The sequence below is a fragment of the Vidua macroura genome, chromosome 1 (assembly GCF_024509145.1).
Source record: "Vidua macroura isolate BioBank_ID:100142 chromosome 1, ASM2450914v1, whole genome shotgun sequence".
Taxonomy (NCBI): Eukaryota; Metazoa; Chordata; class Aves; order Passeriformes; family Viduidae; genus Vidua; species Vidua macroura.
Window position 1 is genome coordinate 4097238 of NC_071571.1, and position 23537 is coordinate 4120774.

Consider the following 23537-nt stretch of genomic DNA (forward strand, 5'->3'; position numbering starts at 1 on the left):
GGGTGGGAGTCTGTCACAGACTGACCTGCTAGACAGACCACAGCTCCTTGAGAAAGCATGTTATAGATAAGAGAAAATAAACAACCTTGAGAAGCCGACCCTACACATTCAGACTCCTTCTCTGGCTGCACGGGCTGCGAAACCAGGACTTTTACAATCTTGGGGTCACCTCGATCTCCAGACCCCCAAGAAGAACTGAGTACCTCAGGTACCCTCAATCTTTGTAGGTACAACAGAGGGTGCCTTGGGCTGGAAACCCAGAGAAATGTTTTTCTAAACTCTGAAGGAGCCTGGAGCACTTCTAAACTTCTGGAAGGTTCTGTTCCTTGTCTTTGCTTTTGACCTGTTCTATGACCTGGGTCAATCACTTGAGCTCTTCAGCAGATGGGAAATCAATGCAGCAAGTGAGCATAATTAGGCTGCTCAAGGTTCTTGCAAACCCTTTTAGGATTTCTTGGCAAAGGAAAACAATAGAAAACTCATCAACGTTTCTAATGTGCTTGAAAGCCTAAGGACACATCAAGCTGAGCCAGACAGAGCTGAGCTTAGAAATATTTTTCTAGGGGAACATTTCTTGCCTAAATTATAATTTATCTGCCTTCCAAGACTCCCCTATAAGTGCATTATATTTCTGTACAAATTCAAAAAATCCCCAGCTGTGACATCCAGAGAAAACCTCTTGGCTTTCAAGTTGATGTTGGCTGATGTACAAAGCAATGAGCTTCAATTGGATAACTGTTCTTGCCTCTCCTTATTTTTGTCAGAATATCCCTCATTCACAAATAAAATATGTGGAGAGAGATTATTTTTTTTTTTTTCCAGTCTCCTGGATGTCACAATTATATGCTGCTGTCACTTACAATTTCTAGAAATAGTAAGCAATTGTCCTGATGCTTTGTGAATCCTACCTGGCTCGAGCTTGTCACTGCAACAATCAGAAAAAAATAAAGCACCAAAGAGGGAGGGTGGCACATGAATAAATAATTTAAAGCCCCATGATTCAGCCCCTATTTTTAGAAGCTTGCTATTTTTCTGAGACTTTGAAAAGGGGCTAAGAATAGTCTATACATGAAGTGATATGTGCCTTATGCAACACAGGTTTTTTTTCTGTCTCATTTGATCAGACTCCTATGAAATCTGGGCAGCCAATCTGAGGAATTTGTATCATGCAGTTCCTGTTGGATTTGCTGGGGATCATGGTGGATAAGTACCCAAGAGAAAAATTTTTTTTGCTTAATAGTAAGCAAAATGTCTTATTTTGAACATATTAAATGAATAAAAATGGTTTGGAGGAGACACTGAGAGAATCTTGCAATGCCCCAGTGATTAGAACTCCCTGAAAAAAAAGGAATCCTTGAAACTGGGTTTGAATTCCTCATGAAATCCAACATTGGAAGAGACCAGAGTTGAGCTCCATGTTGTGAGCAGCTCCTGGGCTACAACATTCAGCACTGGGATATTTTGGTTTGTTTTACGCCTGTGTTCTTTGAATGTGTCTGAAATTTTTCTTCAGGGGGTAAAACCTGGGTCCAATTTGCATTTACCAAACCTGTCAAGTGATTTTTGCTGCCCCAAAACTGTGCATTTCAAAATCCATTTATTCAGCTCGGAAGATGGCATCCAGCTCTAATCGTGGCACTGAGACAAAGCAGGGTTTCTCCACTGCCTCTTCTGATTTTACAGACCAGCATATCACAGGAAGTATTTTAATTTCTATCTAAGGGAAAAACCTCACTTACTTGGGCTTGCTTTCCATGGGAAAATTTGGCATCAACACCTTCATGCTGGGGGCACCATGGGCTGCTGGAAGCAAGAGTAGGAAGGGATTGGTGAGATGTGGACAAGACTGGCTGCAAGTTGATGTTCTAAAATTACAAGGTTGAACTCCACCTGTGGCAAATATGCAGAACTAACCTCCCCTGAAAAGGATGGCAAATTGCTCAGCTAGATCAGAGGCAAAACCAGTTCAACAGTTGTCTTTAAAAGTGAGGAAAAAATGTAGATATGGGATATCAGTGAAAAAGAATCACAGTGGAGAGATTTACCAGACTGTCTGTAATAGTTTAACAAAATAATTACTGAAAATTCTTGGGGCTTCCACTTTTCATTCTGGACTGAACAAGTCCTGTGGGTAGGGAGGTGGATGTCATGACCCACTGTGCTCTTGCAAGATGTTCATTGCATCTGTGTGTGCCACATTCACCCCTAACCCCACTTCCCAAAACCCGGTGTGTTCTAGGGAGTGTGTTCAGTGATGATTCTGGTTTTCTGATGGATGGACCCTTCATTTCAGCTCAGCTGACAGCTAACATGGATCAGCAAGCTGCCAAAGCAGCCACATACCCTCAGCTCAGGGCTTAACAGGCTGTCTTATTTATTTATTAATTTTTCTGTTTATTCCCTTCACTCCAGTAGCTGATGAACTTGGCTCAAGATTCCATGGCCACTCTGTAGAATGCAGGAGATGAAAGGCATAAATAGCCAGAGAAGTCAGATTTCCATTTTAATGATAACTGGAAATGTAAACCTTGTCAAAAAGTCATCCACGTGAAACATGGCAAGACAAAATCTCTTTCAAAACCAGCTCAGTTCCAGTTGTTAGGGACAAGATCCATTCTGGCAGTGCCTGCCTGCAGTGTCTGGAGTTGTCTCTCACTCACTAATGACTGGGAGGAAGTGGTGAACTTCCTGCTGGGAATGACATCCACCCAGTGCTCCTGCCTCCTGTTTGTGTCCTGCCTTTAATGGACTTTTACTGACTAAACACAAGCCTGCCACCAGGCCAATCCATACATATTGAGTTACCACTACCTGAAAGGCTTTGTGTTCTTCAACAGGGTCAATAAAAAAAAAGAAAAATACAAAAAGTACCACTCATCAAACACTTCCCTTTCCATACCCCCTTCGGAAATGCACCATCATCTGCAGTTAGAAATGAAATTAAGGGCTAGGTTTTACCTCATAAACTGATGTAGAGCACTGTACCTGAGCTGTGTTTTAAAGCTGTTCCAGAGGATAATTTTATGCAGTTAATCACAGAACCACAGGACGGCTGAGATCCACCTGCAGCCAGTTGCCCAGGGGCATGTCTTTAAAAGTTTTTCAGTATCTTCAAAAAGGAAGACTCCACAACCTCCCTGGGCAGCCTGTTCCAGTGTTCTGTCACCCTCACAGCAAAAATATGTCAGTGCATTCTAAGGAGCAGACAAATGACAGTTGGAATGACAAATATTGGATGTTGCTGCTCCATTTTCTGTTTAGACACACACTGAGGGCTCTTCAGAAGAGTCTCTGGCAGTGTTGTTAATAAAATGTAATAAATCCAGGTGGAATTCATTTTACATGAGTTTAGATGTTTGAAAGACACATTTCGGTTTGGGATAAAGGTCCTTGAGCTGATTTGTGAAAAACTGCTCTCATTCCATGCAAGTTTTCCCAGAATTAATCTGGTGGTGCTGAGTTGCAGGGTTGCTGAGGAGTTATGGGAAAACTGGAAACAGAGTTTGGATGTCTCCCCACTTTACCAAACACCAGAGTGTGAGGAGTCCTTCAAATGAATAAATAAAAGTCTGTGAGTTTCTCTCATGTTCTTCCATGACAGATGAAAATTACTTTCCATTATTTTTGATGTAGGGGCTCAAATCTGGGTTGATCAGCTTCTTTTTATTGAGATAACAAATACACCAGAGTTTCTTAGAAGTCCTGTTTGCCCTGCGAACAGACAGAGTTCTGATTATCACAGTCTGTTTTTTTTTAATAAATGCAATGTTTCTATTTGGGTTTCTAATATAAGACTTTATTAATGTGGTAAGAATTTATTTCTCTTTTTGACTTTTTATAGTATGCATTGTGAATCTGTCAAAATTGTGGTGGTGATATATCTGTAGTCATAAGGTACTAGATCATAATTGTAGAAAGTGTTCTTTAATAGTTGTTAGAAGTATGGAGAGTTTAAGTTACTCTCTTTTATTGTTTGCTTTAAGTTTTTAATTATGTCATGTGTCAGTGGTATTTTTTAGGATTTGTATTTCGTTTGTTATAAAATAACAGACAATAAAATACTGTAAAACTCACAACTTATAAAACTATAATATAAGCAAGAACTAATAAACATCTAAATCTAAACACAAAATGTCATCTCAAACACTTCAATCCCAACCTTAACAGAAACAAAAGAAAAAAAAAAAAAAAAACAAACCAAAACAAAACCAACAGTGCTACACTAATTGTCTTCTGCATTCAAAGAACTTTTGCTCGCCACCTTGAATTTCTCACTTGCTCTTAAATGGTTCTACTCCACTAGGAATAAAGTTCAGGCTCTCTATAGTGTGGGTTTGTGGGTATAAAAACATGGAAGTGAGACATTCCTGTGGGTGTCAGATTGTTTATCTGGATATATTCTGTGAAGAGCTATAAAATAATAGACTGAGCTGGACTTTCCCAAGAGCTGGAGCCAGGGAGAATTGGCCATCCCAGTTGTACTCCTGCCAAGGCTTTGCTGTAGCCATGCTCAGATTTTGTTTACCTGCCTTTTTGTGATGTGGAATGAGGTGTTTCAGGGGTGGAGACCCCTTTTACATCACCTGAGTCTGGGAGAGCTGTGAATGCTGGTGCTGCTGCTGTTGTGTGTCTGGGCTCTGCCTGCTCTCCTTGGCTTTCCTGGTGGAATGTGACTCTGAGCAGCAGCCCTGAGTCAGCCCTGGGGGAAACAGGACAATTTGCAGCCTGGAGGGGCTGAAATCCATTCTGTGGAATCTGGAAACCCTGAGCTCTCCTGGATATTCCTTTCTGTTCAGGCACTTCCCTTTTACCTCCCTGCCTGTCTCCTGGAGTGTTGCTAATGGACACGAAATGACTACACAGAAGCTTGGTGAGTTCAAGAGAGAAAAAGAGCCAATTTTATTTCTGACCTGGTAATATATAGAATTCCAAAAGTGACAGTGGATTGGAGGATGAAATTGCCACCTCTCCAACCACACTGGTCAAACCAACAGTCCATCAATTCTCCCCTCCCACAAAGAAGAAAACAAAACAATCATTATTTACATTAATAGTGCGTGAGAACTCCAGAAGAAATATGCAAACATTATCAGAAGGCTAAAGAAGTTTTATGAGAACTTTAAAACTCCCAAAAGAACTATAAAAGAAAACTTAACACTTTAAAAATCGGGGCAACACTGGAGTAATGATTAAGCAGAAGAAACGAAAAGCCACAAATCTACAACAAAAGGAAATCAACATTTTTAACGTGGAAGAAGAGACCATAGACTGAGGCCCAGGAGTGAATATTGGATGATGTGCCAAGAGCTCTGTGCATAAAGGCTGAGTGCTGCCTGTGCCATCCTGACTCATCTACTGCCCATTATTCATTTGCATGAACATTAAATCTCTTTGTCCAGTTGTGTTTTACAATAACAATATTTTATTATTGTGTTATACAATAAAATTATTATTATTATACAATAAAATTTTATTATTGTGTTATGCAATAAAAATATATTATTATGTTATACAATAATAATATATTATTATATATTATAACAATATATTATAATAATATATTTTTATATATTATATATAAACATGTGCAAGTGCACACAGAGCATAAATAACCACATGTTGTAATCACCAAATCTCTATTTGCTGTCTTCCTTCTTGAGAATAAAGTCAGAAGGAAGGGGAAATTATAAGAGAAAGTATGCTGAGTTCTTCAGTATGTTGTTTGTCTAGGAAAATGAGATTTTACACAATTGGTTTTCAACTAGGAAAAAAATAATAGTGCTAATAGCTACATTTTTTTATTATTAGCTCTTGTTAAAAGATCATGTAAGCGTTCTTTTCTTCTTGGGTATTCATTGTTTGTTTCTACAGTGGAGTTCTCCATTATGATTCTTATTTTGTTTTTGTGGGTTTTTTTTTGTTTTGCTTTGTTTTTTTTGTGACAATCATTAAGAAAAACTGAACTCAATCCAGTGTCTTTCTGCACACAGTGCATGAGCAAGAGCTGCTTCTTCCACGTGCCTCCAGTGAGGCTCTTACCTCACACACTAAATGAGATTTTTCTCCTCTAAAGCAGTGGATAAAAGAGCTGCATTTTGGCATTAACAAAGAGAGAGAGAGGGAGAAAGAGAGAGAAAGGAAAGGAAAGGAAAGGAAAGGAAAGGAAAGGAAAGGAAAGGAAAGGAAAGGAAAGGAAAGGAAAAGGAAAGGAAAGGAAAGGAAAGGAAAGGAAAGGAAAGGAAAGGAAAGGAAAGGAAAGGAAAGGAAAGGAAAGGAAAGGAAAGGAAAGGAAAGGAAAGGAAAGGAAAGGAAAGGAAAGGAAAGGAAAGGAAAGGAAAGGAAAGGAAAGGAAAGGAAAGGAAAGGAAAGGAAAGGAAAGGAAAGGAAAGAAAGGAAAGGAAAGGAAAGGAAAGGAAAGGAAAGGAAAGGAAAGGAAAAAGAAAAGGAAAAGGAAAAAGACCTTCACTGTGGGGTATAAATTAGCAATGACAACTGGAGTTTGGAATGAGAGGTTCCCAGAAGCCAGATCTGATTGCTGCTGGTGTTGAGAAGTGACTGGTACTGGAGGAGATCCTGGAAAAGAGAAATTCAGATTTTGATTTCCCCCCCTCCTGTTCATACCCTCACTGTGTGTGAGCTGTGACAGCTCAGAGAGCTGCACTGGTGTTGGTTGTACGTTCCCCCACGGGGTGGATTCTGTTTGTGCTCTCCACAGCTGAGCTGGAGGGATGCAACCAGGGAAAATGGAAGAGTCAGAATGAGTAAAGCAAGGGTTTGAATGAATAAAAGAAGGGTTTCATATGAGCAGTACCCTGAAAGTGGGACTCAACATCCGACTAAGCATCAGCTCATCTGGAGAGTCAAGAGTTTGCCACAGAGGCTCAAAATCAGCGACAATTCTGCACAGAGAGCACCAGCGCTGGCCAAAGGAGGGGACAAATGCAAGGGATTTTAGGAATGTAAATCAGATCCTACCACCTAAACCCCACTCAGACTGTTTTGTTTTGTTTGGCCTCATCACTCCAAAAAGAAGCAGTGGAAAAGTGCAACTAGACAGCAGCAATATGAAATTCAGTGATCTGTGTGGGTAAGGTGTCGTCTGGAGCATCTGCAGGGACTGTTATTTGTTGACTTCCCTTCTCAGTAAGAAAAAGCACCTTTTCAAAAGTCTTTTTACCTTTTTCAAAAGCACCTTTTCAAAAGACTCTTGACCTTTATCAAAGGCTGGTGTCAGCAGCACATTTAGGACCATTTGATTTTCCTGCACTAAATGACCATGGCAAAGGCCCAAAAAAGAAATTGGGTAAAGGGCAGCAACAGCATCATGAAGAGTCCAGCAGGCAGTTGCCTGTATTGGTCCTTTGGGGATCTTCCTGGATTTCCTGTTTTATTTTAATTCTCTTGTTTCTAAGAAACAGTTCAAAATAAGAATGGAGAAAAAAAAAACAAGAACCTCTTGCTTGGGATTTGATGTGCCTTTGAGGAATGGAGGAAGGTTTGTACAGGAAAACTGCAGTTTTCACAAAAGAATTCCTTGGGATGAAGAGAGTGCTTGCCAGAAATTGAACTCCCCTCTTTGCCCCAGTATTGCCACGTGTAGTTCCCAGAGCCCTGCAGGGTGATGTTGAATTTGGACATAAAATCTCTGCTTCAGTAATTTGTGATTTTCACTTACGATCTGTGAGACCTGGCACCTTGGAAAACACCAGGAATGGTTTCAGTTGCAGTGCTCTCATACCTTTGCTGTCTTCTGAATTCATATTCTCTAAGAAAAAGCTATTAATAAATACCTTTAAATACTCATTGTCTGTAGATGTGTTTGTTATTTATTTCTCCTCTTCTGAGTGGGTTGCTCCAGTCGTCACAGAGGTGGGATAAGTTGATTTGCCTTGTAAATCTGTTCTGTCAGTCTTTTCTTGAACCTGTGAAATGTCTAGGCTGTTTCAAGTCCAGCACAGAGTGTTCATCTCTCTTTTATTTTGGTCTGTACCAGGAAATGCCTACAGAGAATGCCTGGGCAATGGGACATGGGCTTCCAAGATAAACTACTCTCAGTGCGAGCCTATTCTGGATGACAAGGTCTGTATTTTTCCCTTCATTCTTCTCAATGACATTTCTCAGCATAAATGAATGCAAAACCAAACTTAAGGTTAACGTGCTAATTTGGGACCTCTGAGAGAGATTCCATTTCTGTCTCTGCAACAAAACCTCCCTGTGAATGGAGGCAAATCACTTATACTCTCTCCCTATCCCCTGCTCTCGTGGTTTTTTAAAAAGGATGCTTTATCTCTCTCTGTCCCTGATGATGTGTGTTTATGCAGATTTTTCCTAGCTTTGTTCAGAGCCTACAGCTGCTACAGTAAATGTTAGCAATAATAAGACCTAAAACCTCTTTGGCACTAAAAAATAAGTTCAACCAGCTGATTCCACCCCATATCTGCCCATTCTGAGATCTCGTCTACAACTGACCTTTGTAGATCTCAATGTCATTTCTCCTTAGGCAAATATGTAAAGGGGCAGCAACAGAAAAAAATACATTAAAAGTAGACTCAGGACCCAGCTGTCTTTAAGAAATTGAACCACTCTTGCATAATATAAGAGTTATCAGATTTAAATTAGCATATGGGATTAAGTTCCTTCAGAAGGGCTGTGAGAAATTATGCAAAGCCCTTTTCAGATGTCTCAGAGACATTATAGACATTCACCCTCACACAGTTTAAGCCTTCAAGCCCTTCATACTCTTCCTCTTCCTCCTGTGTTGAGTTCTGTGGTGGGACCCAACCTCACAAAGGCTTTGTGCTGTCTCTGTCTCTGTCTCTGGAGTGGCTTTTCCCTCTAGGAGCCAGGGTGGAGCCCAGCAGCTCAGACTGGTTTGTTCTGGGCTTCATTCAACTCATTCTGTCCTTGTAGTTGTGCCATGCCAGGGACAGAGAGGAGGAAGAAGAGATCCCACATTTAGGACTCAGGGACCCTCTGTGGTGGTCCCAAAGAGCCAGGATGTGCTTTGGCTGTAGCAGCATCCATCCTGGTCAGTCTGGGTTTTCTCCAGTGAATCACAAAACAAATGACAACACACCAGCTGCTGAGGAGGAACCTGTTCTTAGCCCCTGGCTAGTTTAATCCCCCCTCCTTTTCCTAGAGGCTTCTAGGAATTAAGGAAAGTTGTGCCAGTACCTGACTGCCACCCAGAGGGACATTCAAGGTGTTCTAGCACGGTGGAGAGGCTCCCAAGGCAATTTAGGCCAACCTAAGCTGGGACCACCCCAGTGCAGCCCCTCCTTACTACTCATTCCCATGTCAAATGAAAAGCTAACTTGCTGCTGGGTCATTTTTTTTGGATGAATCAGGTCCCTAAACCATCTCAGTGCATCGTTGCAGGAGTGCTGGGGCCAGCACAAGCTGGGGGGGGACAGACAAGTGAGCAAGAGGGGATGTGGAGCAGCCAGTGCTGATGTGGAGAATGGGGAGCAGAGCTGGGCCAAGACTCGATATCTGTGCTGTGGTTTGGGTGGTACAGGAAACCTGAGCTGGGAGCAGTGGGCTGCAGCCACTCATTTTAATAACACTGGCTATGTGTTCGCACGGCTCCCAGCAGTGGCTGCCTGTGCACAAGCAAATACAGAGGGGTTTTATTTGAAGAGGCTGGAGAAGTGTTGTGACTAGAGGACAGGATTGTTCCCTTTACTCTGTTTTTGCTTTTAAAAACTTTGCAGCTATGGTGATAGCTTAAAACTCCTTAAATAGCATGTTTCTTAAAGAGATGAAAGTGCAGATGTTCCCCTACTCTTGCTTACAGAGGCTTAAAAACTCATTTATTAGATCTTTAAAGATTTGTGACAAGCTTTGCAAATATTAATATTTGTGAATATTTTTGAAATCTCTCGTAATGCTCAGTGTTACAGATGAATACTTTGTGATCTCAAAAAAAAAAAATAGAAAAAAGGAACAATCCCCACAGATTTGCTCCATTTTGATTAAAGGTGAGATTCAGGCACACAAGTGGGTCTATTGTTATTTACTGAGTTTAGCAGATGCTAAACATCAGCTTGGGAGTTATGCCCTGTGATTTGTGTTTATTTTTAATCCAAAAAAAACAACACTGCTTTTAAGCTTGACTACTCACAGGCAGAGTGCTAAAGAATCACATGGTTTTAATTCAGTCATTGATAACAGGGGATAGGAGCAGGACTTTTCTACATCAATCCCGTGCTTATGGCAGAGTTTTGGTCAGGTAGCAATAGAAATTTTAGGGTTTTTTCATCTGTGGGTCAGTCTTAGGGGGTATCAGCTCAGTAACACCCATTCCCTGGGATGCATCTTTGCTCTGCTTGTGGTTGAGACCTGTGGCAGTAGCTGATAAAACTCTCCTCTGGGACTGATTTGCTGCTAGATTCCCACCCTGACTGAGATCTAGTTCCTTAAATGTAGTTGTGTGGTATAGTTTAAAAAGTCCCAGTGTCTCCAGACTGTCCTTTGGAATACCTGTGTCCTTCATGCCCAGAGAAGGGAATGGAGCTGAGAAAGGGTCTGGAACACCAGGAGTGGCTCAGAGAGCTGGAAAGGGGCTCAGCCTGGAGAAAAGGAGGATCAGGGGGGACCTTGTGGCTCTGCACAACTCCTGACAGGAGGGGACAGGCAGGGGGGGTTCAGGCTCTGCTCACAGAGGACAGGGACAGGGCCAGAGGAAATGGCCTCAGGTTGTGTCAGGGGAGGTTTAGACTGGGTATTTGTGAAAATTTCTTCCCTGAAAGGGTTTTCAGACATTGGAACAGGCTGTCCAGGGCAGTGGTGGAGTCACCATCCCTGAAAGTGTTCAGAAAACTTGTGGATGTGGCACCTGGGGAGAGGGTTTAGTGGTGAACAGGGTGCTGCTGAGGGAATGGTTGGAGTCAATGATCTTAGAGGTCTTTTCCAACCTTGAAAATTCTGATTCAGCCATGGAGGTCCCACCAGGAGCAGCTGGGAATCACAAGTGTCCCCAGTGCACCTCAGGGGACACAGGGTGCCTGTGTGTGCACAGCTACTGCTAGCCCTTGCCCTGGGTGGGTACTCCAGTGTTGGTGTCCTCATGTCAGGCTAAATCTCACCCTCTGAGCAAGCAGCTGGCTCCTCCTCCAGGCACAGGAACAAGGCACAGACATAATTTTGATCCAGCTGGATGTTTGGTGGCACGATGTGTGACAAATGGAAAGGTTCTCCTCAGCCTACAAGCTCCTGTGTTGAAAGGGCCTTCACTGCGTCCGACACAAATCTCTGCTCTTCTTAGAAGAAAAGTGAGCATCTCAGGCAGCAAAAGATTCATCTTAGCCTCCAAAAAGAGCTATAAATCAGGAGCTTTGGTGTTGTGGTCTGTGGCAGCTGTACGTGAATTTGCTTCTGCTGATGTTTTGAGGTGGCTTCAAGATGAGTAGCTGAGTTAGCAGCACGCTGGGCTCAGACTAATGTATCCTGCATAGGAGCACGGTCACATCAGCCACAGCAGCTCCCAGCTGGCTCGGGACGGGAAAGCAGTGAGCTCAGAGTCATCTGGCATCACAAAGACACTTCCCAGTTGCTTCTGGAAGTCTTTGGAGAGGTGTCCTTGAGCTGTGCTGGTGCTGAGCTCATCCTGGCACCAGGAGGGAATTGGAAGTGACTGACTGGCAATGGCGTGTGGAGCCTCCCAGGGAGACATGAGCTGTAAACACTGGCAGGACCTGTCAGTAAGTTCTGTTAGAGGAAACAAGATCCTTGTCAGATGCTCTGAGAGTGCTGCTATAGGGTGGTTATTGATTCCAATCACTCACTGGATTGTTCAGGGCACGTTTAGCAGTCACATTCCAGCTGAAGCAAGGAGGAAATTACCCTAGACAGAATAAGTCAAGGCTGCCTGTGGGGAGCCCACCACGCCTTAGATGTGCAAAGCCAGTGCAGGTAAAGACACTTTGCTGTCATTCCTCAGTTTAGAAGCTCTGGACACACCTCTGCCCTGCCTGGTGTAACATGATTGTCATGTCTAATGTCATGGAATGGGATTGCAGTGGTGTGACCTGCTGTGGCCAGGGGGTAAAATCATCCCTGGATTCCCCATCTCTGGATTCCCCATCCCTGGATTCCTCACCCATGGATTCTTCATCCATGGAAGTGTTCCAAGTCAGGTTGGACCAGGTCAGGGGCTCTGAACAGCCTGGTCTAGTAGCTGGCACTCCTGACCATGGCAGGAATCATCATTTGGGTCCCTTCTGACCCAAACCTTTCCAGGATTCTATGATCTCCTTCTCTAGCTCATTTCTAATCTAGCAACCCTCCTCCTATGCCTGAATAGAATTTAAATCTTTGTTTTAATGAAGTGAATCTTCCTGAAAGCAGAAGGATATTGGGTAACAGGAGAAGGTTGTTGACATTTTAAATGTATCAGTGTCCAAGAGGGTGAGCCAGAAAAGAGCTGTGCAAGTCTTTTACATGAGCTGAGCTTTGGGGAACAAACACATGATTTTCTGGGCACGTGCTTTTCAGCCATGAAGATGTTGCCTCCCATTCCAGCAGAGATGCAGATTGCATGTAGGCTGGTGGAAAGTGATCTTGCCACCCTGTCGGCTTAGTTTTCCCTAAGCACCAAGGCAGTTCTTGTTTCTGTGATGTTTGAATTTGCCTTCAGGAAACCTCTTTAGCATCAGAAGCAGAAAATATGAAAGTCGTGCCTGTTTTTCCTTCAGCATCAGTGCATCAAACAGGAGCTTCATAATTTTATTTTTCCAGTTAATCTCGTGGTTTGAACCACACCTTCTTAAAACTTGAGTGAAGTTCAGATAGTGGTCAGGAGCCAAAGGAGGGTCGGACTTAAAGAGCAGGAACCTCGTGCTAGAAAAACACAAGGTTTGCCATTTTCCAGGGGATTTCTATCCCTAAATGAGCAATTCTGAAAACAGTTCTTAGTCAGATGGGTTTGGGTTTTGCTTCTGTGAGAAGCAGAGTTGGATTCAAGGATCCTTTTGGATCCCTTGAGATGTTCTGTGATCCTCTGGCTCTGTCAATTAAGCAGGAGAGTCAATGAACCCTGTTGAATAAAAGAGCATTGCACAGGTAGGCACACCAGGTCAAATGAGTTTTCTTTCCCTTCAGGTGTCCCCTCAGCTGAAGGATAAATAAAACACAGTGTGGAATTTGCATTCCGTAGCTTCGTTTTGTTGCTTTTTTTTTTTTTTTTTTCTTTTCACCTCCAGGCGATTCAGAAAATGGGCCAGTGGATGGGGAAATTTATTTTAGGGGATTTTATAATAGACTTAAAAATACTCTGCATGGTTGAGTTGTGTCCAGAAACAGCACATTACTCTGTGAGCTGAAGATGTAGGCAGGTTTCATCACAAAAAATGATTCCATGAGAGCTCCCTGGCTCTCTGGCAACGTGCTGGAAGATGCTTATCTTCACAGAACAATGGAACAGATGAACCACAGCTGCTGGTTGTAGTTTCAGCCAAACATTCATTCACTGACAAATTCCTTTCACTGGAGTAAAATGTTAAGGGAAATTGTTAGGGGAAAAAAAATGAAAAAAAGAAATTTAACAAAAATGTTTTAAAATGATGCCATTTGTAGGATTTTGCTTCCATATTTTTATCACAAGGGAGGAAATGTAGGTGGTTGGTTTTTAAGAGCCTTGTTCTTCTGAAGGAGGGCAACATCCCAATGTGGGGAAAAGATCTGCTTAACTTGAAAAGAAATAAATATCAAAACTAGTAATTAATATATTTTTCAGGAGCATTTAGTCTTCTAGTAGCAAAACTCTTTTTAGCCATCTTCGGTATTTGTCTGAATAGTGTCTTTCTACTTCTTCCTAGCCATACAAAGAGAGGAGATGCTTCTCCTTTCTCCAAAGCCAAGAGCAGCCCACCAATAAAGATGTTTCTGCAAGGCCAAATTTGGATCACTAAATCCCTAAATTCACTGATTTAGATGGGAGCACTTCTGTACTTATTTTTTTGTTTACAGGATCAAGAACTTGCCAACAATCTCCCCCACATGCTAGGAAGTAGGCACTAATACAGAAAATTTCACCACATATTTGGGTTGCTGCTAAAAACAACAGGATCCCTGGTTTGTCAGGCTCTCCCAGAACTGAAGGGACACCACTGGGTTCCAGCTCTTTTTAGTCTGCTTTGGTTTGAAGGATAAAGATCATAGCATGCAAGGAATGTCCCTCTGAGGAAAATCTGTCTGTATGGGAAGGGCTTGTTATTTATCTTTACTGACATTTTTGTGTGAAAACCAAGCCATTTGAGTAAGAAAATGGCATAACCTGGCTCATTAAGACTGTGCTGGTTCCTAAGAAAATAATGTTTTATAACTTTTGAAACTCTGAGAGGATGTGTCTTTGGTAGGTTTGTCACCTAAAATGACAAAGGTTTAAAATAAAGAAATCAGAGGAAATGGAAAAAAAAAAAAAAGGGGGGGGTGGGAAGCAGGGACAAAATAACTTTTTTTTGCAGATATTTGTAAGAAACTGTGGAGAAATCCCAAACTGAAATGACACCCAGCCTGTACCTGTGTGCCTGGGCAATATGTTTGCCTTACACAGAGGCATCTGCCCTGCTACCATTATGTCAATATAAAGTTGAGAAAAGTAACGATTGTTTTCTGAAGTGATAAACTGTTCCTGAATGCCAGTGCTTGGAGACTGATGCTGATTTAATCCTGTTATCTCTTTACCTCCAGAGGAAGTATGCGCTCCATTACAAGATTGCTCTCATCATAAACTACCTGGGCCACTGTATTTCAGTAGGGGCCCTTATAGTTGCCTTTATGCTTTTCTTGTGCTTGAGGTGAGTAACGTGTTTGCATGTTTCTAACTCGGTTGGGTGAAGCTTTCTGGGTTGCTCCAGCCCTCTCCTGACCCTGTCCAGCTCGTGGATGGTCCTGAAAAGTGGTCATGGCTTTTATGGTCCTGAGCACATCCCCGTGGCTTTGCTGATGAATGTGCTGGGTGAGCTCCTCCTGAGTGTAGGAGCTGAAGCCTGTTTGGGTCAGAGAAAGAACTGAATGTGATTTATTGATGCAGCCAAAAAAAAAAAAAAATCAGTGAGCACAGTGTTCTTCATTAAGGGAGAACAAGATCTGAGTGTGTCAAGTTGCAAGTTTTGAGGGCAAATTTTGTTTTCTCACAAGGCAGAACATGGTAATGTCTTGCATTCCCTGACAGCTAAAACCCAGATGTAAACCAAAGGAGACAGAACAAAATCTTTCCATTTTGCTTTGGGTTAATTTTGGTTTTTCTTTCATTAAAGGGCTTAGAAGTTTTCTTAAATAAAAAAAAAAAGGAACATCATTAGTGGAGCTTAATCCCCAGCAGTGCTCATGAAGTGATGAATGCAAATCAAGGAGGCTGCATAGAAACTTTTCCCTGATCTGGTCCAGGGTGCAGAAGGGAGCTTGGCAAATGGAGACATCAGTGAAAGCAGAGTTAGGGATACAGGGAAGAGAAAGGATAGGAGGAAAGGCAAATTAGTGGAAAACAAGGAGATGTGGATCAGTCATCATATGTATGTCCACAGCCTGATTCACAGGAATGTATTTTCATAGGAGTGGCCTGGTGGGTTAATTCCATATTATTTCTTGGATTCCATGCCTGGCATTTCTGTATCATTTGTGCTGTGTTGTCCAGGAGAGTTCAACCTGAACTTAAAACCAGCTCCACTGAGTGCTGTGCAATGATAATCCTTAAGAAAAACCTTGTCCTGGTAGCAGAGGATAAGCTGTGGGTGGAGGACATCCTCCCCCTGCCCAGGAGTACAACAGGATGATTGACAGTGACCTCAGTGCAAGAATTACTGTTTTTCCTGGAGCAGAGCATCACTAAAGTCTTAGCTAAGTCTTCTGATCGTTCTTAACAAGGCCTTTTCTAATAACAATAAGAAGCTTCTCGCACTCCAGCATCTATGAACAGAATAATCTCTGCTAATGGAAACAAAAAAAAAAAAGCACACCTTAAAACATTAAATGGGAACTTTTATGATGCATCAGTTTAAACTTCCATTTCAAGCCCTCTACAGTGCATATAAAGCTAATTCCCACAGTGCTTGGAGACCTGAATTAATTTGCACTGAATAAAGAATACAAATTATTCATTGCAGTAACTATATTCCCTGCTTTTATGCTCAGTCTTTTATAAATGCTTGAGTAAATAACACAAAAACAATCAGGTAGGATGATATAAATGTATCCAGCTTCAAACACGAAGGTGGCCCACCTGAATTCTTCTAAATTGTTCTTCTGTTATTTAAACTTTAAGGTTTAAATTTTGCAGTCAGCTTCAACATCAGAAACAACAACTGAGTAGTGGCAATTAAGAGTTTCCCTGTACATCTGTGAATTAAGATAGTCCATCTCTTCAAATTCACATTGTGTCATGCAAAACATGTCCAGTGTGCAGCCAGAGTTAACCAGCATGAGATTCCTCAGGGTCTGTCAATATACATCTGTTTTCCAAACTTCTAGAGATGTTCCAGTAAAGGCAACCCAAATTCATGTTTCATTACAGGTTGTCCCTACCCAAATTTTGGGTTATGGACATCTTCATCACGTTTATGTCTATAAAGTGCCCCAAGAACAAATCCGGTTTGATAATCAATTTCTATTATTTGGGGCTTTTTTTTTTATGCTGTTTTATTTTGGATGGAAGAAGGTATGATGGAATTGAGTGAAAGGAAAGAATTTAGGTAATTCCTGGCCAAAAAAAACCCCACAATCTGATAACTCCTCATCTTGACCTAAAGTAGAAATCTGCCAGTTCCTTTTTCCTGCCCCACTCCATGCATTCACCTCGCTCCATGAGTCCCTGCTGAGGGTGAAAATAGAGAAGACCTCCAGGAAGATTCAAGTTTTACATCTGCTCCCAATTTTTGTGCTTCTCCCCCACAACCTGCTCAATTTTCCTTCGTTCTGTCAGTGCAGGTGGATCCCAAAGGCAGCCCTGTCTCAAGGGGGAGACTGGAGCACACCTGCACTGTTGGAGCAGAACTGCTGGCAAGGCTTTGGGACCTCTCACTCTGAGGGTTTTAGGAGCAGATTAAATATTTGGCTGGCATGGCAAAAGGTTTTACTGTGGTGTTCAGCTGGTCAGGAGGGTGTTCTGCTTTTGGAAATGAGCTTCACCATCACTGTTGCTGCCCCAGCCCAGTGGGACTTAGTCCTCACTTGTGCTGAATTGGGAAGGGAGAAGGAACTAGATTTCTACCCTATTTTTCCAAATTTATCCTGTCACCTTGTACCCACCTCCATTCTTCCTTGATTCCTTAAGAAACTTCATCTTTCATTCACAACCCACCCTCCATTTAGCGGAAAATTCCTGCTGCCCTACACACTGAGGAATCACACACCTGTTTTAAGGGTCAGGAATCTCAGATGGAGCAGCAGGTGATGAAATCATCTGCCATTTGTGTCCATGAGTCCCCACACACAGCTGGGAGGGGATGAGAGCTCTGCCAGGGTCCCCATTTCCTGGGAAGACCCATTTCAGCCTTTTTTTCTCCAGTTCTGTCGCATCTGAACCTGTGCAATGACAACCAAGCCAGTAAACATTTCATTTAGCACTTAAATAATAAAAAGTGAGGGAGAGGGCTTTGATTGTTGCTGGCACATGGCTGAATGCCAGTGAGTCACTGTGGCAGCAAGTCAACATCACTTTCTCAAGGTCTAAATGTTGGTGGTCTTAAAATAGTGAGAGCTGTTCTGTCTGTACCACGCAAAACCAAACAAACTCACAAACAGAAAGGAATACAGCAAGAAGGAAAAACAAAGAATTTGTGCACAAGGTGTGCTGTAGAAATGGGTTGATCTCCAATACAGGCCTTGGAGAGATTTGCTCAGGGCACTTCACTTGGCATTGTTGAATGGATCTGCACTTCTGGGATTCTCAGAGTCTGTTTGTTCTCATTAATAGTCAAGGTTTGCTCCCTTCCCTCCCTCCACTGACTCAGCCTCATTGTCCCACTGAATCACAATCTCGCACTGCTGAAGCAGAAATTTTCCATAGGAGGAATTCTGCTATCAGCAATACCAATCAAGCTGAAGAAAAAGGAAATAATTTAAAACAATCCAAAGGATTAAAATACTTATTTTGAATTACATTTTTCCTTTGCTGTTGCTGATAATGCAGAAACCCAACTTGCTTTGTCCTGGATTTTCCCTTGTCACTGTGCTGTTAGAGCATCCTCTGAGGTAGAATAAGAGTTCTTTGTAAAACTCCTGACTTTTTATTAAACAATGTGCTGGCAGTGGCCAGCAGTGACCTGAGTGGATTCCACCAGAAGAAGTTTTATTTGTGCAGTGGTTATCAGAGAAGAGGTAGGGGAAGAAAGGTATTTGTTCTGGGAAGCATCCACATCCCTGCTGAGTTTTGAATCCAATAAAGGACAGTGCTGACAGGAAGACAGGCTGCAGATTAAAAATGATATGTTCTTGCTGGATAAAGGCAGCTCTAAAAACAACCAAACCCACAAACATTGCCATAACATCTTTTGTCATTACTATGGTGGCAGTGAAAGCAAATTGAAGTCTTGTGCTGTCGAAATTCTGCTTTCCTGTAGCCCTTAAATTTAGCTCTTTCTATTTCCCCAGTGAAGCATCTGATAAGTTTTTTTCTCATAGGCCTAGGGCAGTGTCCCCATTCTTTTTTATAATTACACACAGATTTCCTAAATCCTACATATTATTTCTCCCCAAAAGACTGGAACATTTATTTTTTCCTCAAACAATATAATCACTTCTTTTATTCTTTTTCTCCCTCCTAACCATCTCCTATCTACTTTCCTTTATCCTCTTCTGTTCCAAGCTCCTTTGAACTACCCTGTTGCTCTTCAGTCTGCTGCAGGCTTGGCAGGATTGCTGCTGCAGGCCTCTGTTTGTAAGAATGGAAGAGTTTGATGAAGTGATTTGTAGAAAACCATCAGGAGAAATGCAGAGCATCAGTACAGAGCAGGTTTCATAGAGCAAAGTGAAGTGACACCTCTCAGAACCTGCAGACTGAGGCTATCTCAAGTGGGAAGGAGATCTGCACGATTAGTTCTGGTTTGCATTTAAAAGGATGAGGTTTCTGACGTGGTCAGAGCAGGCTCCACATCTAAGGCACGATATTTTCTTCTTGTGGAGCAAGAGGAAGGAGCAAGTCCCAGGTCAGGACATCACCTAACAGAGCTCATGTCAATGCTCCATGTCCCCCATTCGTGATTCAGGCAATTTTAAATTTCCCCATGAGTCCTGGGGTGGGGTGGGGTGGTGCAATGTGGGTTTGAACACAGCTTTGTGCCACCCTGTAACAGCCCACAGTGAAGTCCACAGAGAAAGGCAGGTATCAACGCTAGAAATGAAGGGATGGGACTATTTTTGGGCTAAGAACGATTTATTGCTCAGTTAAACATCAGTTTCAGAGGCTGTGAGATTTTAGAGGAGCAAGCAGTCAGCCATAGCTCAAGAGTAGTCACAAGTTTCTTTGTTACAAGGTAATATAGAACTTTCTAACTTAATAAACATTTGCTATAGGGTTTATTTTGCTTTTCTAACCTATCACTTTCACTTACTTCTGCTGCACTGTGGATACTTTTGTTCAATAGTCTTCTGTCTCACATGCACATGTATGCTTTTATTATAACTTCTAAACTCTTAGCTTGCTCTATACAACCACACCCCTACATTATAAACCTTTCACTATCCTATTAATACAGTTTTTCACTTATTTAAGGCATATTCTTACTTGCAACTACAGAAGCACAAGTTTATGATTTTTCTGCTTAATGTCTGTGTACTGTATTTTTACATCAATCCAAGCTTCTTCTAAGGTTGCAGATCAGATCTTTCAGTGTCTGTGGAAGTTTTTGTTTTTCCAATTCCCACAGGCAGGAATGAAAATTATGGTACTCTGTAAATAAGAGCAAACCCAGTGAGGGGGGCATCTTTAAATACAAAACACCTGAAGTGCCTGTACTGCCTGAATCTCTGTGAAGGGTCTCATCCAATGAACTCAGATGAAGACCAGGAACACTTTTCCTATTGATTAACCCCAGGCCATTGCCTTTGCTTCCCACTGCCTTTACTCACCCCCTCTTCATCTCACATCTGTAGGACTTGTTCTTTACTCTTTTTGTACAGAGCCTACCCCACACAAAATAAAATCCCAGACAGCAGGGCCCTCATGAGCTCCTGCCAGTGATTAAAAGTGTGCCCAGAGAGCTCTGTTCTTAAAATGTGAAAGGTTTCACAAGCTGCATCTGGAACTGTGGTGTTGTCACCTAGCACAATGAAAGCCACTGAGGAGTGTTGTTGCTGCCTATAAATTCATCACCATGGGATAAACAGTGGAAACTGAAGAGCTGTTTATGATCAAGGGCAGTGTCAGTGCAAGGAAAATGGGTATAGGTGCTCTACAGACAGATTTGTGAGTGGATATGAAAGGATGATTTCCAGCCCATAGAGCAGAGCAGTGTGGTTGAGGAAAAAAAAATTAGTCAATCTAGAGTACCAGGAATTTATTAAATGCTTTTGCTCAGTTCCTTTCTTGACCTGAGGTTTGGAGGCCACTTTCTGTCCTGTGCTAGAAATGTGTTACTGCTGGTATCTTTCTGTTGCTGCCAAGATTTTGGCTGTGAGTTTTTGGAGATGGACATGAACTTGTTTGAATTCTGATTATAGAATTGCTCTTACAAGATCTATGTTGACTGACAAGCTAAAACTTGTCTGTGTTCTGCTTCTGATGATGATGGAATTGTTTTGGGAACAATGGAGCTTTTCCAACACTGCAGCTTTTCCAAGATTTCAGAGAAGGGAGGAAAGCAAAGTTGGGTCTTTGCAGTTTATATATGAATCATGCTCAGGAGTGCAATTTGATTTTAAAAAACCCACATCCTGAGTCATCTCTGGGAAGGAAAATCAGAGAATATGTTTTCAAGATGATGTTTAGAGTTATGAACTGCAGATGCACCTGCAGCTGTTCAAGTGCTAAATGGTTCCATTTCAGTTTTCACCCATGGAATTGCACACGTAGGTCCCTCACTAACTCCACTGTAGTTGTTCAGCACTCAGGAACCTTCTCTTCTGCCTAATCTAAAAGATAATTCAGGTGCTGGAGGGTGTCCAGATAAGGGAACGGAGCTGGGGAAGGGTCTGGAGCACCAGGAGAGGCTGAGGGAGCTGGAAAAGGGCTCAGGCTGGAGAAAAGGAGGCTCAGGAGAACCTTGTGGCTCTGCAGAACTCCCTGACAGGAGGGGACAGCCAGGGGGGTCAGGCTCTGCTCCCAGGGAACAGGGGCAGGAGGAGGAGAAATGGGCTCAAGTTGTGTCAGGGGCAGTTTAGGTTGGATATTAGGGAAAATTTCTTCTCTGAAAGAGTGGTCTGGCATTGGAACAGGCTGCCCAGGGCAGTGGTGGAGTCACTGTTCCTGTAAATTCTCAAAAAACATGTGGATGTGTCACCTGGGGACAGAGTTTAGGGGTGCTGGGTCAGTGGCTGGATTTGATGATCTTGGAGGTGTTTTCCAACCTACACAATTCCATGGTTCTGTGAATTCTGCTGCTTCACATTGCTCTTGTCAGCTAAAACATGAGAGACGGGAAAGGTGGAGGTTTCTGTCACCCCAAAATGGGCCATGGACACCCCTGGCAGCTCTGGGTTGCCTCTGCCTGTTATGGGAACAGCAGCTTCCCTGGGGATGTGCCCAGGCTGAGCCACTGGACACATTTCCTAATGAGCACCGTGAGAATGAGGAATTCAGACCAAGCACAGGAATGATTATTTGGGAGGTTGCCAGTTTTTCCTCAATTCCTGGCCAAATGCTCCAAAATAATGAAATATTTCACACCATGTCTTGGTGTAAATGAGGCCAAGGAGAGTGTGAACAGCAGCATCAGCAGCTCAGACTTTCCTCCTTGGTTTATCACCACAGTATCTGCAAATGTAGATAATGTAATAAACTTTGCTAATTGTGTAATTGTATTAAAAGTAAAAAAAAACCAAAAAAAAAAACAAACAAAAAAAAAAAATAACCTTTGAATTCTCTAGCTGGTCATTTAAATTAATTTTGTTTCAGATTTTTTTTTTTTTTTTTTTTTTTTTTTTTTTGTATAATCCCATAAGGGGATTATGAATGAGGACATGCTGTGCACTGTATTTCCCAAACAGCAGCTGTAAGCCAGATCAGCCACTCTGAGCTCTCCCTCTCTGGCTTCTGAAGTCCTGTCTCTGATTTGTGCAATCCCACTGCAGTGGTCATTCTCCATGGAAAACATTCACCTTTCCACAGTGTGGGTTAATAACTACAACCTGTGTCAGAAAACCTGAGCTGCAAGGTGTTTTCTGCTCAAAGAGATTCTTTGCAGCCCTGTTTTCTCTTTGTTCAAAATTACTGGCATCTGAACACCATTTAGCAGAGCAAATTAGAGCAGAGTCCTAAATCTTTTTCTTCAGCCACGATCACATGCTGCAGTAAATGAAATTATCTGTATTTTTATCATTCTTGTGAAAATTGGGATTTTTCTCCAGTGGGTGACTTGGTGGCAGAGTCAAGGTTGGAGGTGTGTTTGTGGAGTATGCAGGGGCTGGGTTTCAGTTATCCCTTATTTCAGCAGTGAGCACAGCCAGTCTGGGGCTGCCCTGCCTCTTGTGTGCTGTGTTGGCTGCATCCCTCCCAGCCCTGGAGCATCGGTGCTGGCAGCCTTTGTGTCTAAAGCAGGCAGGGTGCCCCATGCCCTGCGATTAAAAACTGGCTCGAAGGCAGGAGAGTGAAGCTTTGGAAAAGACAAACACACAGATGGTTCCACAGTGGGTTTATTTCTAGGGTCTCTGCACACCCTAAATACTCATGGAAGCTGCTGCTTCTCTTCTTCACCTGAGCATTTCACTCCTGCCCTCGTGATAAAGCTGTCACTTCCTTCCAGGCTTTCATCCTCCCCTTGCTTTTCCTGTGGGAATATTTACATTCCCCAAGGCAAATGACACCAAGAAGCTGATTTCCCCTGCCAGCCTCTCCAGCTGCTGTTCCCATCTGGAAGCATTAGCAGCTCCAGAATATGTGCACTGATTGAGCACACAGGGAGAACCATGGGGACCTCAGGGGAGGCTTCCATGTGGGTGAAAGCAAATGGGCCCTGACAGGCACAGAGCCTGGGAAATAACTTCCCACTCCGTGCCATTTATGGGTTGTGCATGTGCTTTGCCTGCCCTAGAAAATACTAAAGAGGGGAAATAGTTTTTTTTAAGTATTGCCAGTGATTCTCCTTCTGGCCTGCTCCAGTGGTGAGATGGGAAGGGCTCCAGCAAAGTGCACTCCTATTTCTCCTATCAGCTGTTTCCAGAGAGAGACTTTGGGACAGCAGTCTTAATTGAACATCATTATTAATGGAATACTACATGAATTAATAGAAGGTTTCCAAGCTTCCTTAATAAAGTTTTCATTTGCAATTATTTCTATGCAGATGATTCAACTGATTCAGTGAGCTTTCAACCACGCTGGTGCATTATTATGATTGTTAATGTTAATTGTTTGTCTCATGCTTTGAATCAGAAAATAGTGGCTC

At 42.4% G+C, this 23537-nt stretch overlaps 1 protein-coding gene across 2 annotated transcripts in view; it reads left to right on the forward strand.

Moving 5' to 3' along the window:
• Positions 1-23537, forward strand: part of CRHR2 (corticotropin releasing hormone receptor 2) — a 146898-nt gene that overhangs the window by 71321 nt on the left and 52040 nt on the right. For both annotated transcript variants that reach the window (XM_053976122.1, XM_053976129.1), the window contains 2 exons: positions 7994-8079; positions 14692-14798. In XM_053976122.1, the coding sequence (XP_053832097.1) occupies positions 7994-8079; positions 14692-14798 (193 nt within the window). The remainder of the gene's footprint in view (positions 1-7993; positions 8080-14691; positions 14799-23537) is intronic.